Source organism: Apis dorsata, unplaced genomic scaffold (genome assembly GCF_000469605.1).
Source record: "Apis dorsata unplaced genomic scaffold, Apis dorsata 1.3 scaffold_113, whole genome shotgun sequence".
NCBI classification, from domain to species: domain Eukaryota; kingdom Metazoa; phylum Arthropoda; class Insecta; order Hymenoptera; family Apidae; genus Apis; species Apis dorsata.
Genome location: NW_006263408.1, coordinates 176528 through 193722, shown reverse-complemented (window position 1 = coordinate 193722; position 17195 = coordinate 176528). Strand labels below are relative to the sequence as shown.

Below are 17195 nucleotides of genomic sequence, written 5' to 3'. Positions count from 1 at the left end.
TAAATATTTCGATTTTTACAACAATATTTTCGAGGATAAACATTATAAGAATTTGGAAAATGAAGCCATAAAATTAGGCATAACTAGAAATGATTTCCATACTTTTTCTCCTGTCTTTGTTTTTGTTGCGACAGCATTCAATGTGTAAATAACAATGCTTTTGATTTATAAAAAATTAATTTATAAAAAATAATTAATTCATTTTTATCTTATGTAAGAAATATTTAAAAAATAAAATGTATACTATATTGAAAACATGAATTTCTTTATTCTTTGTCTTATTTTTCTTTGTTCTTTTTGGAGTTCTAAAGAAGAATTTGCTTTATCAGTTATTTGTGATAAAAATAAATTTATTTTATATATTTTTAAAATAAATAATATATTCTCGATATTTTTATGAAAAAAGTTTATAAAATTTATTTTTTTTTACAAAATATTGAAAATCCTGTTTTTCTAAAAAAATTTTATTATTATTTATTAATTAATTATTTAATGATTAACTAAATTTTATGTTTATCGAAATCTATCTTTCCATTATTTTTGTTAAATATGCTAATTTGTTTTATATGTCTTTTATTATGAATATATAAATATAAAATTCTCTCTTTTTTTCTTGTTTTTCCGCTACTTAAATCAAGTAATTGTTTTGATAAATTATGTAAAAAATTATTTGTTATGAATCTTATAATTAAATAAAATAAACAATAATTATTTATTAAATAAAAATTATATAATAAATGCAATCTGTTATATCCCGACAACGTATCAATATATTCCAGATTATTCGTCCTTGGAATTCTAATGTAACACGCGAGCATTGATTTACAACATAAATATATGAGTCTACTTTTGAATAAAAGTTTTTAGAAAATTTTTAATAATAAATCAGATACTTCAAGATTTTTTCTTTTCATTCAATATTAGACATGTTATAAATCAAGCATTTTGAAACGTAATTTGGAAACAATTTATGAGTCATGAGTTTTATGAGTTTTTGTGCATGAGTCTTTTTAACAGTGAGTCTTTTTATCCAGATGACAACTTGGAGATCTCGAGAGTTTCATTTTAGACATTATCCTATCTTTTCATTAAGAACGATCATGCGAAAGAGATAGATGACTGTCAATTATTCCTCGATTGATTTTCCAAAAGAACAAAAATCGTTAATCGAGTATATTGCAAGACAAGCGAACTGAACAAACAACGAGACGAGACTGAGAAACAAATCCAACCACCGCGAAAATAAGATTATCCAGCAACATCATTATCAAACAAACTTATTTGTTATCAGCACTCACTTCGTATCAACAGAACATCATTTCAATGAAATCCAGCATTTATTGAATATTGAATTTGAGAGAAATAGAAACAAAAGGTTTTCAATTGATCTATGAATTTCAAATTGATTCAAGTTAGTGATTTTTTTGTACATATGAGGATAAGCAATTTTATGTGTAAAAAAATACATTCAACTTTTTTAATCTGAAATCTTATGGAAGTATGTTTTGATTTGTTTCTATGGATTTCGATAAATAGGCAGATTGAATGTCATACAACAATTCAACTATGGATTTAAATAATATCTTTATACCATAAAATAATTTATCTATGGATTTATATAAAATAATGTATATTCTGTTAATATTTTGGAATTTACTAAAATTTATTCGAGATAAGATTTTATTAAATAAGAAGTTATATAATATGTATATTATATTACATTATACTAAATTCATTTAAAATAATCAATTATATATAAAAAAGTATCAATATATTTATTTTTATTGAGATGTTCTATTATACAAGCGACATTGCAATACAATATTGCTGCGCATCCAACTGAGCGTTCTCGCTTTTTCGCTGTCTTGCTCTATCTAATAAAAACTAAAAATGCTTCTAATTCATTAATTAAACCTTATTATATGTGTATATGAATTTTTTTCATTGTTTTAGCATCTAGAATCCACCTTCCAAAAGTATCCCACATTTTTATTAACATTCTGTATATCTTCAATAAACACGAATTTCAATTTTTACCTACAATCACAAAATAAGAGTTAATAAAAAATAAATAATGATTGAGAGATTCAAATATTAAAAAATTTATGATATTTTGATGATCACTTGCTTTATTCAAGAAAATTTTCAAATCATCTCCATTTTTAAAATTACACATATCTTCTATTATATATAAATATTATAGATATATATGTTAATATTCTAATCATACTTTATAAATATGTACATTACTTATTATTCATTTCGTTTTATTGTTATAAATTTTTAATTTTTTCAATTATATTATTCAATTATATATCAATTGTATATATGTTTTTTGAACTTATAGAATACACTATACATATATGTGTATATAGTTTGTTTGAGAAAAATTGGGACATAGTCAATCAAAACATTAATCAAGACACGCCAAAATTTTATTAACTATTCTTTCTTTCTCTGATTAGAAAAGAATATTTATGAAATGTATCTATGAAAATTTGGAAAGATTGTGATTTTTCAACAAAATAATTAATGATACCAATCTTCTTAATCGTGACTTAAGAAGAATTTCTCAAATTAAGTTAAGGACAAATGGCAATAAGAATCTGAGAAAAAAGACTCGTTGTATTCAAAAATAGATCTATGCGTGTTTATTATAAATCTTCTTGAGAGATGATATAATGATGATCTTATCATTAAGATAAGACAGTTGGAAAATATAAATATTTATCATAATAGATCTCAGAATCTCAATTCTAAATATCCTTTAAATATTTCTCTTAAAACGGCATTGTTCTCTAAGAACATCAATTTATATTTTTATTTTAAACTTAATGGAAATTTAATGGAGAAAGACAAAGAAATTTTTCCATTTTTTTCTGAATGGATGATGTAGGTTTAGGTCTCTTGATCATTTCTTAGAATAAAATTTATAATAATCTGTTAAGTTAAATATTTGTTAAGGACAGGATTTATGAAATGATCGAGTAATGTGGCTTTTATTTTCAACAGTTCGAGTGCCTCCAATAGCCTAACAATAATTTATAAGCGGGCATAGTTTTCCTAACGCAGATCTTCAATTTAAATAAAGATATCACAGCAACGGCCACTTCACACTTGCACGCCATGCGATGCCACCACTGTGGAAGCGAGCGCAAAGATTCTGACGCTGCGATGCGACTCTGTGAAGATCCATAATTGAAACTACCCTCCATTGCGACCAATTGGTCTCTCTAATCCCCTCAGTGTACATTTTTATGAAAAGAAGAACAAATCGAGGCTCACAACAATTTTGCAGTTGAGTTAGAATCATTACATTAGTCACAAAGAAAAATACCACTATTCGTTCACTCAAATCTCCTAATATAAATGATTATACAGTCCTAGTAGGTAATAGGTGGTTTTTCGAGCAGTAGTATTAGTTTAGGCACGAAATTTGTGCAATATTCAAAGTTGTTTAGTTTTCGACTTAAAAAATATCTATTTCATTTTTTTACCAAATATGAATCTATATTTATTTAATGCTGTTTATAAAACAAATATCAATTTTTCGTCAAAATATCTTTCTAAAATTTTTATTTTTCTTAAGAGATTAATTATCGTAAAACTAAAAATTAGATAGAATTCAATAAAAGTTTATCGAACAGATTCACGATTTATTACAAGATTGCAAAATTAGATATTTATATTTTTAAAATATTTTCAATATCAGTTATGTAATTCTTAGAAATAATATTGTTAAGTGAAAAATAATATAAATAAATCAACTAACTACTACTTAGAATTTATGAGATAACATTTATCATATAATAATTTAATTAATAAAAATTAATTAATCTTATCGAAACATATTATCATCGTATTCTTATCATATATATAAAATGCAATTTGAAAAGTGATTCAATGATAGTTCGTGTCGAGAAACATAAGAAACACAACTAATTGTAAAATAAATCACAACGTACAGTAGAAATTACAATTTACATTAAACATATATCACCCATATATATTATTCTTATTAAATATCTAAATTATTTTTTCTATATTTGAATTAATTTGAATTAAAAATTTATATTTTAAATTATTATATTACAAGTTATCTATAAAATTTTTTGAAATTTTTTATTTCAATCTTTTATATTTCAATCTTTCCAGAATTGTTTAAATATTTTTAAGAAAAACTTTATCAAAAAGTGTACTGAATGTAAATATAATGATACGAAAATATTGAAACTTTTCTTATAATGAAATTGCTAACAATAAAAATTCATGTCAAATTTAAGTTTCGAAAATACTCATAATTCTTATAAAATACGAATCAATCAAAATATATATATATCGAAATGATATATGAAATATTTTAATGGGATATTACTTTAAGGACGAAATAAATCCTTAAAGTTTCAAAAAATTTTTTCTTTTTTTTCTTTAAGTATAACTTCATAATAAGAATATAGAAAAAATACAAAATAAAATCAAATTTTAAATATCTAAATTTTAGTGCTCTTTCAAAATATAAAAGAATCCTGAAATTTTAAAAATAAATTTCACTTCTGCTGAAAAAAAAATTATTTTATATGTATTATGTTTTATAAATATATAAACTTTTATTAAAATCAAGATTTTCAGATCAATTGAATTTCTTTATAAAATAATATTTGAATATTCATTATTAATTATTGTAAATGATTCTTAATTACAATTTATGATAAAAAAATAAAAAAAATTACGAAGTAATGATTAATTATTTTTGTTTATTCTGTTAAAAATTCCATTTATTTTTTTAATTTTGTTTCTTTAATTTTTTCACAGATGAAATTTCTTTTGGCTACTTTTATCGCTTTAGTCGCAAGCAACCCCTCGTATGCTTTCAAAGTTCCACCTGTGGGTTCCGGCGCTCTCGCTAAGGATTTGCAGGATTTCGTTGACTTGATACCATTTCTAGATCTTGTCAATTTAACTAAAACATATACTGCTCAGGATAAAGAGTTTAAGACAGCTATGAATCTGATGAAATCTGTCGAATTAAAAGAATGGCTGCAATTCGTTGAATCCAATCCAGAATTCACGGTGCTGATGAATTTCATGTGGAGAAACGGTTTAAATAGTTATAATCTTGTGAATCAGCTAAACGAAAAAATGGGCATACCACATATACCATTTATTTTTAGAAAATTCTTTTCTAATATATTCAATCTTAAAATCACTGGTGGAATTAATGGATTCATAAAAGATGCCAAATCTATCGTTCCAATAGAGTCTTTGAAGAAATTGTACAATGATAAACTTAAAACTTCGCAAGTATGGAAAAGCGTTGTGGATGAAATTACGTCAGATAAATATCATGGCTATTACCATTACATATTCAATAATTTATACTATCGAAATCTTGAACAAAATGCTATAAATGCCGGTCTTAACAAAGATTCTTTTCGTACTTATTTACCTATATTAATTGTTGCTTCTATAATTTAAACCTATGAATAAAATGATTGAGATTTTTATTCTATTAAAGAACGAAATATATTTATTTTGCATTTAAAATATGATCTTGATTGTTTGTCTCACTATCTTTGTAAAGTTTAATTTTTAAAAAAAATTGATTTAAAAATTATTTTGTTTTTATTTATAAAATTTTGAAAGCAAGATCTTTGAAAGCAATAATTTTGAAAATTATTTATTTTAGAAACAAATTTTTTATTTAAAAGTTATTAAAAAAATTTCCATAATTTTTATTTTTATATTTCCATAATTCAGATTTGAAATCAAGAAATTATTAAACAAAAAATTTGTTAATTTTTATATTTTCTTGATAGTTGTTAATATTTGATTTATATAATATGATATAATAATTTCAAAAACATAATTTAGAAATTTTTAAAAATTTCCCGATAATATGAATTTGCATTTGTATAATATAATAATCTTAGAAAAATCATGAAAAATTTTGTAACAATTCGTAAAAGTATTTTAATTAGAATATCATTTATATAACATATAATAATCTTAACATTTTCTATCTAATATTTTTACTATATATAAGCACTGATTATTTAATTAAAGTGGAATATCGATTTACAGTGTATATCTATGGCGAAATAAAGTAATAAATCAAATGTTTATGATGATGTAATAATGATATTCTTAAATGATTCCTTTTGAAAATTATGTATTGTATATAATATGAAAATATGTTTATTATTTTCTCTTTTTCAATTATATTTTTTAAAATGTTTATTAAAATATCTGCCTTGTCCACTAATATTCTTTTTTTTAAAAAATGAATTCTTTAATAAATAATTGAATTAGAATTCAAATTTATCAACTTTATTTTTAAAAAATTTTTCAATTTTTATATCAAAATTGGGATTAATTTTTTTCTTTTTAAATTTTAAATAAAATGCTAGGCAGGAGAAAGACTAAAAAACATACGTTTTTTTCATAAAAATATATATCTATGAAAGTAAATGATATAATTAAAATTCAAATTTATTTTCTAAAAATTTTTCAATCTTTATATGAAAATTAAGGTTCATATTATTATTTTTTTTATAAATTATTAAAGAAATTAAATTTTTACAAATGTAGATACAAGTTAAAAATAAAAAATATATTCCTTTCTTCTATAAAAATAAAATAAACGACAAATCAAAGATCAAATGATCAACTTCATTCTCCATAAAATTTTTTTCTTATTAATTCCTCAATATTAGTATCCACGAACAAGAATTTGTTTCTCTTTTACACGATTTATTTTCGAACGATTAATCCCAATGAGATTGATCACTTTGACTTTTTCGTGACTTAAATAATGTATAAGTTTATCATATTTTATTCAATAATCGAATTCATAACAATTCTTAAGTGATCAAAGTTTGTGTAAGATAGACGTACAGTTCGTTGAACAGCTCGATCGCGAACGTGATCTCTAAACCGCCCTCCTTCGCCCAAAAGTAATGATGATGCAGCACATCGTTGGATTCGAGCGCGGTGCAAAATTCCCGGAAATCTTTTGACCTCAATGCGAGCAGAAATCTGCGAAAACTCGCCGAATATTTAACTTTCTGTCGCAATAGTTCGTGCAGCTCGTCCATAGGTATGGTCTCCAAGATTTTATTGATCATTACAGTCAGGCCTCCATTCGCGAGGCTCGGTTCGTATTTAATGAACCTAGGTGACATCTTCCAAAAATATCGTATCTTATCTTGCCAAGAATCTACGTCCAATCCGTTTTGACGCAAGAAAGAAATCAATTTATGGGCTTCAGGCATATTTTGAAATTCGCGTAAGATAAATCTCTTCTGATCGTTCACAAAGCTCACTGTGTCGCCGATCTGAGCGTCATATTTCATATATCTTTCAATGATTCGTTGTACTTCGGCCATGGGGATGAACGCCAAAATATCCTTGAGATCTTCGTCGAGAGAACTATTGTCCTCCAATGGTGGCACGTTAGCTAGATCGGGATAGTTGGATTGTAGTCTCATCCGATAAGCGAGAAATCCGAAAAAAACGATCGAAGCAGCTGCCACCACACTGACTAGCATGATTTGTGGATTCATCTCTTTTGGAAGATTAATCCTTTAATTTTCAATTAGAAGGAAATCATTGTATGATTTGAAAGAATTTATTTCTTCGGATACAGTTTGTTTGAGGCACGATATTAATATGTAGCGATTGATAAGGTTCGTTGATCAAAATCTATAACATAGAGAAAAACGAATAATAAGTTTGAATTTTCGAACAATGTTGCTAAGTTAAAACTTTAAACACTCAAGTGGAACTTACGAATGGGAAAGTTTGCGTGATTAAGGTATCAATGAACGAGGGATCTTGTTTAGAGTGACTGAGTAGATTCGGGCCATCATATAATGATAAATGTTTCTTTTATTAAATTTTATGCGTTCTTTGATGAACACAAGAATGAAATTAGGTTATGATGTTCGGATATTATCTCTTTGACACGGGGTACAGTGGAATAGAAGATTTCTGGATATGGTTACGAGAAATTTTAATTTGCTTTATGACAAAAATTTAACTGGAACTGACATATTAGTGGATTAATACGCACGTGTCATAGTTATGTGCTGTAAGATTACGAAGTCAACTGAATTTCGTAATAATTCTTTTCAAAACTGTATTCATGTCTATTGTGAAGTAAAATGAGAAACATAATAGGCAATTTAGAATGAAGAGAGAAAGAGAGAGAAACAACTTATTATTATACTTATTGATTAAATTATAAATTAACGAATATTTATAATTAAAATTTATATTTTAAATTTTTTATTATATTAAAAATCTAGATAATTTTTTGATTATTTGAAGTGAAAATATTGTGAAAATAACATTTAAAGAATATTTTTATTTTATAGAATAGTGAAAATATTGTGAAAATAATATTTAAAGAATATTTTTATTTTATAGAATATGGAACAATAAAATTAGTTTAATGTAGAATCACACGGAAGTTGTTTTTATATTTTTACATGTATATAACGTCAAACTTTTGCAAAAATATACGATATATACAATATATATACATTTTTTCTTTAAAAAAATTAAAAAGATATATTGATCACGTAATATTGACAGATTAAATAATAAATGATAATGTGAAGAATCAAGTAATCCTAATCGATTACATAGTACATAGTACAACTGTATTGAAGTAATCACGTTTTACAATATTGTATTCAGTTATCATCTATATCGTATTATGACGTAAATTTGTAATATGATAAAATATCTGTATATATTTTTAGTCCAACTAAATTTAATTGATAAATTAAATAGTTAAAGATGTCAATATCATGATGCTTTTCGAAATTTTGATAGGATTATAGAAAGAAAATTATGAACAAAATAATATAAATTTTTTAAAAAAATTCGATATTATTCGTATATGTTTACATAATAAAATATCTATGTATTATTTTGAAAATTATTTTAATTATAAATAATATAATATCAAAGAAACAATAATAAACTATATAGAGAATTTCATAATTTATTTTAATTTTTTTTTCATTGACAAACATCATGTTGAAATACGACATATAAAACTTTTCTTTATATTACATATAAAATTGTTGTTTTTTTAAATCTTTAATTTCAAAGTTTTTTTGAAGTATCAAATATTTAATCAAAATATTGTAATCTTAATAATCTTATTTATTTTTTTTTTATATATAATTAGTTTTCTCATTTTAAATTAATAAATATTAATAAAAATTGTTGATATATAATTTATAATATTGAAAAAATTTATCAAAAATTATTTATTGTTTTAATTATAATTATTATTAATATTAATTAAAAAGTTATCTGAATAAAATGGAAAATATATCAATCGTTTTTTATCAGAAAATTTATATTTAATAATAATAAACAAATATAATAAATATCTTATAATTTTTAAATAGAAATCGCATTTCGACATTTTCAATGAAATATCTGTTTTATATTTACCAATTTATTAAAAAATTATGAAATATTAAAAAATAAATATTTTTATCATAAAAAAAATATTTATAAAAAATTATGAAATATTAAAAAATTCACGTAAATAATATATAATATAATTTAAATATTTTTATTATCGATTAAAGAAATGCATAACCTTGTTAATCACGTAACATTGACAGATTACATAACAGAAGATAATGTTGGCAAATGACGAATTCTTTAAAGAATAATCATAATTTATTAAATACAAATTGTGGAAATCGCAATCATTGTTGTTTCTTTTAATAATATTTTTTTTTTATTATCATTTTTTATCATGCATATATTATAATATATTTTTTTTTGTGATAAAATATTGATGTTATTTTCGAAATGCATCTTAAAAAACTCTCAGTTGAATTTCATTTATTGAATTCAATTTAATAAGTTTTCGAATATGTCTCTATATTTTCCAAATTAATGAATTCAGAATAAAATTATAAAAATAATATGAAACAAAATTATAAAAATTATAAATATAAATATATAATATTATAAATATAAATTATATATATCATGCTTCAACATNATAAATAAAATAAATATATAAAATATATAAAATATAAATAAAAATAAACATATAATTATTATACTAATTTTTTAGTAAATTGTAAAAAATTTTATCATATTAAATACTAATATTTATATGATGTTTCAAATATTTGTTTTATTTTAAAGGAAAAAGCTTTAAATTTTTCTTAAATATAATATACTTGTAAATATACTTGTAATTATTTCATTGACTGGAATCTATGTATTAAATATTCAAAGTCATTATTTATAAAAATTAATTAATTAATTATTATTAGAAAACTTATAAATTATTATTTTATAAACTTTGAATGTTTAATATACTTATTATTATATAATACTATATAATAATATATACTATACAATAATAATAATATATATAATATATTATATATATACAAAAGAAAATATAATACAGTATATATTCATATATAAAAAGTAAACACACAGAAATCGAAAAAACTATATAAGTATATAACTATATAATATAAGCATTCTAATTTATTATTAATCTGCTAAATGGATCTAGAATACAAATATATAAAAATGTATTTGTATCCAAATACATTATATATCCAATTATAAAAATAATATAAATATCATTATAATATTGTTTTCATCATTTTCTTATTTAATTCAAATTCAATAATTAAATAAATAAATGAAAGACTTTTAAAAGAAAGATTAATTTTATATTATTATTAAAAAATAAACCAATATCAAACCAACAAAATTCAGTCTTGGCATTTGGTACAAGTTTTATGAGCAACTTCGATTATCTTTTGACTGAAGATACTTTGAAATACTCGTATCTTCATTAACAATAATTTAAAATCCAGAATTATCTGTATACTTCAAACATATCTCCATTTTCTTCTGAAAGAAGACATTTTTTGTCTGCCATTTTTTTTTTTTAAATTGTCATTTTTGATTACGCTTATGTTTTATCACATAATTCTTTTTAAATCCAAACCAATATTTTTGTGATTTCTTCGTCTTTAATAAATCTTGAAAACATGAATTTGTAAAAATAATAAATAAATTAAATATTAAATACGATTAAAAAGAAAATAAAATAGATCATAGACAGACTTATGATTACATTAAGATTTATTTGAAATTTAATGTTACTACGTGTTTTGCGTATTTTAAATTTAATAATATTTTATTAAATTAAATTACATATATAACAATTAAATTAAATATTTATTAGAAAATTTAGTAAATATTATTTCTTTATGTATATTTACTTGAAAATTCACTACAATTTTTTATTTGTTTTTATGCATATTTCATTGCTCTTTGAAGTTTTGATGAAATAAGAAAAACAAAAAAAAAAATTGCAAAAATGGAAAAAGTATGATATTTATTTTAGAATTTCACTTATATAGATATTGCATAATTATTAATTATTACATTAAATTAAATAAAAAATATTAAATAATTCAATTTCTATTTTATCCATCTATAAAATTTTTTAATAAATAAATTATTTAAAATATTTAAGTAGAAAACTCAATTATAATTTTACTTTTTAAAAAATATTTTTTAATTATACTATAATAGTCATAGCAAATATATGATTAATATTTAATTTTATAAAAACCAAATTTATAGTAAATTTTATAGTTTGATTGATTTAACTTTCGTTAATTTATTTTTAAAATAATTGAAAATATGTTTATTTTCAAATTTTATTTATTACTTTATTTAAAGAAATTATAAAGATTTATAAAAAAACTTAACTTATATAAAGAAATTATTTCTTCTTTTTATTTGATGTTTTCATTTAAAATGAAAAATATTTAATGAATAAAAAGATATTTAATTTAATAAAAGCAATTTATTTAATTTTAAGCTTTTAAATTAAAATTAATATAATATTAATATAATGTATAATATTAATATAATTTGTGATGTACAATTTTTCAAATTAAAAATAATAATATTTTTCAATTTTTCAAATTAAAAAATTATTTCAACTATTTCACTTAGAATTATTATATTAAATAATAGATTGTGACTATTGGAATGATTCACTATAATCATTTATTATCTAATCAGCCAATAATAAGTAATTAATAGATTTATTCATATTTTATAATAAATGATAAATATTCACTATTATTTTCATTTGATCAATTAATTTCATTTGAAATTCTAAATATTTTTTATTTTAATTAATATTTCATATGTCATACATAAATGTCTTAAATACAAAAAATGTTATAAACGTTTAATTGCAAATTAAAAAAATATAAAAAAAACTTTTATTATATAATCTTATCTTTTATCTTTATCACTTAAATTATTTAAAAAAAATTATTAAGAATATAATTCATATAATTCCTTTTTATATGTATATTCAATTTTTCTTTCCTTATTATGCTATTCTAATTGAAAAATGATAAGAAATATTTTATTTCTTAATAATTATATTATTAAGATTGAAAAACAAATATTTAGTATAACATAGAAGTAAAATTTTAAAAATTAAATTTTAAAAGTATAAATTAAAAATATATTATTTATTATCATATAATTTTATATTCTGAAGATTCTGTTATGTTATCTTTTTTTTCCAATTTCGATATTCTATCTGATAATTCTATTATCTGATAAGTTTATGATTTCATTATTTTCATCTATAATATTAATTTGATTAGACATCGATATGACAGATATCTATAGTTATCATTCCAATTTTTGATTATAATATAACTTATGTTACGAAAAAACATGCAAAACTAATAGCATGCAATTAAAGAATTTTTACAAAAAAAGAAAATTAATTTTCAAGATATATGATCTCAAACTTATATATATTCAAAGTTAATTTAAAATTAAAAAACTTATTATTCAAAAATCATGGTAATAAAATTTCAATTCATAAAAAATTGAAAGTGTTATTTTTCCTATCTATAACACGATAAAAATTAAAAAAACAAAAATTCATTAATCAATTCATTTATTCATTTATCAATATCAAAATACACACTATTTATTAAATTAAATTTATTAATTATATTGTATTTAATTTAATAAATTTTATTTTACTTTTTTACTTTTTTTATTTAATAGATAATAATTATATTTAATAATACTATATACTGTCAATAAAGCTTCAATGTACTGTGAAAATTATGTAAATAGATTTATATATTTTTATTCTATTATTTAAAAATACTATTAATTAAAAATAATGATGAATCAATCCTTTAATAATGAGGAAGGTGACAAAGTTTACATGGAATGTTTCGCTGTCAACGTTAAGATGTTTAAGTTGTTTTAACATCGTCTGGAAATGGATATTTGTAAAAGTGCTTGTGAATAAAACCTCATATTGAGAATCAAAGAGTTCCTCTACAAAATTTTTAAACACTTCAGAGGTCTCAATCTTGTATTCATACATGTTCATCCAATCGAATACTGGCAAGATGTTCGAGAGATCTTTAATGAAACCTTTGATACCTCCAGTGATCTTGATCTGAGAATCAGACGAAACTATTACTTGTTCTTCTTTTAAAGATTCTTTCAATTTTTCCAAAATAGTATAAGCGTCGAGGCCATTGTTTTGCAAATAATTCATAAGATTCTGGAATTCTGTCATATTTTCCAAATCTTCAATGTAATTTTTTATATCATCATATTGTATAAAGGACATGATCCATTGAAATTCTTTGTCTCTAATCAGATACGCTTTTGTAAGTTCTATCACATTGTCAATGGGTATAATGTTTAGGAAATATTGGAATTCTTGGGCCAGTGCACCTGAGCCAAGATTTGGTACTATGTAGGCATTAAGATGACCGATTGCGGCGATTAAAGTCACAATTCCGAAAAAGAATTTCATCTGTAATATAATTGCAAAATAATTAATATTATTCGATGATTATGATCATTATAACAATTGCACAAATGTTCATAAATCTTGCGTGAGTTCAATTAATAGTTATGACAAAAACTAATAATAGATAATTCTTTTATAGAAATTTATAGAAATTTTTAATTTAAAGAATAATGAATTAAAAAAAAACAATTTTTTTATTAGTAAAATATTGTTTCAATTGAAATCGACACTTAAAATTTCAATATTTTTAAAATATTATTTTAATAAAATATAATATAATAAATATTCGAATGAAAATATTCAGATTTTAATGCTCTATTATCATATCGTAAAAAATATTTCTAGAAAAAATTATATTTAAAAGATAACAAAATAATGGAAATTTACAGATTGATTTCTTGCTTTCAGAGAGATTTTCCATTAAAAAAAAAAATTATTGCACATATAACTCATTATGATACATAAACTTTCATTAAAATTAAAATTTTTGGATTAAATAAACTTTTTTATAAAACTTTGTTGTTGATTGTATGCTTTATCATTAATAAAATCTAATTTTGTTAATATTTACACACTATTATTGTAATTTATGTTTGTTAATTAACAGAAATGTTCTGAAGCATAATGTACATAGAATAATATAGAAATAAAAAATTTCAATTAACATCACAATAATATGAATTATTAATTAATAATTAGAGATATGAATTATGATAATTAATTATTATAATAATAAATTGATTATACGTAAATTATTATTATGATAATCTTTAAATTGCTTACCTTTAGACGTGAGCTTTTTTTTTAGGTAGTAATATTGATAAAATTCTAATATAAAATACTTCATCATTGCGTTTTATATACTACTATGAATCCAGCCTATTTTTTCTGATAAGATTATTTGAAATAATCGATGAAAATCAGACACAAGAGAGTCGCTCCAAATTTGATTGTCTAATAAATAATTCATTTCATGACAAGAAAGTTTCGAAAATGAATTGCGAAAAATATACATGATTTCATATAAAATTACATGATTTTATATTATCTATAATTGCTGTTGTATATACAATTGTTATATTTAAATTAAATTTATATATTTTAAATTAAATTTATTATATAATTTAATAAATATACTATTTGCTATTTCATATCACATATATGAAACCTTATGTCTTTTACAACGAACATTAATTATTAATTTTAGTGAAATTTTGTTATGTTTGTTATGTAACAAAGATAATTATACATATTGAAATAAATGATAATTATATTTGCTTATTTAATTTTTTACATAATATGTAAAAATTATATAATATTTAAATGTTTCTTATATATATAAATAGCGATAAAAAGAAACATATTCAAGTTTTTTTAAACGTTCATCTTTTTTAATCTCTTTATCTATGAAATAGTTAATTGATAAAATTTTTATTAATAAAGTTTCTATAATGTAAATATTATAGAAATATTTGTTAATGTAAATATTATAGAAATGTAACATATATGTATTTCTCTTATATTGTATTATATAAAATTGTAAACAAAATGAATTATTATTTTACTAATTNATATAATATATATATTTATATTATATTATAAAATATATATTTATATTATAAAAATATAAATATATATATATAATATATAAACATATTAATAAACTTTAATAACTTTTTTAATAAATTATATTCAATATAAATATATAATTTATGCACTTGTATACTATATGAGTGTAAATTAATTTTATATATTATTATATTATTTACTTATTATGTTATTTACTATTATAACATTCGAAAGATGAAAATAATATATCATATTGTTTTATATTTATTGAATTGTTAAATTATATCAGACAATGAAAATTTGATGATTTTGAAATAAAATAAATCTTCTAAATATATTTATCGATAGTTGATATAAAATTAGCTTCATCTTGGAATGATAAACATTAATAATGAACATACAATTGTATTTATGTGGCGTCCTCTATGTTATATTTCACGAATCATGAAATCGTTATTATTGTGAAAATACGAAAATTTTAGATAACAAATAATGCAAATATTACAAATGAGAAATATCAATTGTATTAATATGTAAATTGAATATTAAATTATATTGAATTATCTGATTTTAAATTGAAATTAATAATGATAGAAGATATTTAATTATATACTTATTTTATAATATTTAATACAATTTTCATTAAATTAAATTTCAATAAATTAAAAATATTTAAAATTTTAATAAATATATAATAAAGTATCTATAAAGTAATCTATAATAAAATATCTATAATAATCATATTTAAAGAAAATAATTCATCTTGATATAATTATAAACATAATTTAGAATTTCTAAATTTTAAAATTTCATTATAATTTTCATATAAATTTCATTCATAATATTATTTTATATACATATATTATTAGTTAATTAATCGATAATTATCGACAAATGAAAACTCACAAATATAAAGAGAAGTAAAATAAATTTGTGTATCTGTGGATCAATGATCTAATCTTCTGAAATACCGATCGCGCAACAAATCAAAGATTTTAATATGCTTTTTATGATTAAAACGGTGAATTTAAAATTAAAGTTTATTAACATCCTATAATTAAATATTTCTCTGATATTTACATTATAGAAATTTTATTCAATAAAAATTTTATTAATTAAAAAGAATTCTGTTTTACATGTACATATAAAAATAAGAAAACATATATATATCTAACACAATATAGTATAAACTACATATGATATGATTTTATTAAATTTTTTTTATTATTAATGAATCAACAGAAATTTTTAATTCCCATAAATAACTTTATATCAAATAATTTTTTAATATATATGATATATAATAAATAATTAAAAATAATTTTTTTAAATATATAAATTATAAATTATAAATATATAAAATAATTTTAATTAAGAAAAATAAATAAATTCGAATTTCACAAGAAATGTTTAATGTTATTTTGAGAAGATTAATATTTTTTTTTAAACAATATATTATAAAAATACTTATTTATTTTATTATAATGAAATGATATGACTATACATAAGATTCATATTCATAAAAGAATATATATAGTATAAAAGAATATATTATGAATAAATTATTAAAATTGATTTAATATAAAAGTTAAAAGTTAAAGTTACGGAAATTAAAATATAAAAAAGAAAATTTAACATGAAAATTAATCAAAAATCGGTATCTAATTGTAAATATGAAGATATATCCCTTTGCACTCGAAGTTTTTTTCGCTCGGTTGAATTAACAACTCAAGTCGAT

General features: G+C 20.3%; 3 protein-coding genes across 4 annotated transcripts in view; 2 read left to right on the top strand and 1 right to left on the bottom strand.

The window, feature by feature from the left end:
• LOC102680165 overlaps nucleotides 1-169 on the top strand; it is a 1186-nt gene extending 1017 nt beyond the window's left edge. For both annotated transcript variants that reach the window (XM_031508945.1, XM_031508946.1), the window contains exon 2: nucleotides 1-169. This exon is cut by the window's left edge. In XM_031508945.1, coding sequence (XP_031364805.1) covers nucleotides 1-148 — 148 coding nt within the window. In that variant the 3' untranslated portion in view covers nucleotides 149-169.
• A 3699-nt stretch (nucleotides 170-3868) lies between these two features.
• LOC102676134 lies at nucleotides 3869-5544 on the top strand. The gene is made up of 2 exons (XM_006612451.2): nucleotides 3869-3961; nucleotides 4813-5544. Exon 2 carries the CDS (start codon nucleotides 4813-4815, stop codon nucleotides 5473-5475), a length of 663 nt encoding a protein of 220 aa, XP_006612514.1. The 5' UTR covers nucleotides 3869-3961; the 3' UTR covers nucleotides 5476-5544.
• Nucleotides 5545-6809: 1265 nt separating this feature from the next.
• LOC102680042 lies at nucleotides 6810-14756 on the bottom strand. Its single transcript, XM_031508920.1, has 3 exons — nucleotides 14672-14756; nucleotides 13235-13891; nucleotides 6810-7562 (listed from the first exon to the last, which is right to left on the bottom strand). The coding sequence occupies exons 2-3, from the start codon at nucleotides 13889-13891 to the stop codon at nucleotides 6861-6863; spliced, it is 1359 nt and encodes a 452-aa protein (XP_031364780.1). The 5' UTR covers nucleotides 14672-14756; the 3' UTR covers nucleotides 6810-6860.
• Nucleotides 14757-17195: the final 2439 nt, after the last annotated feature.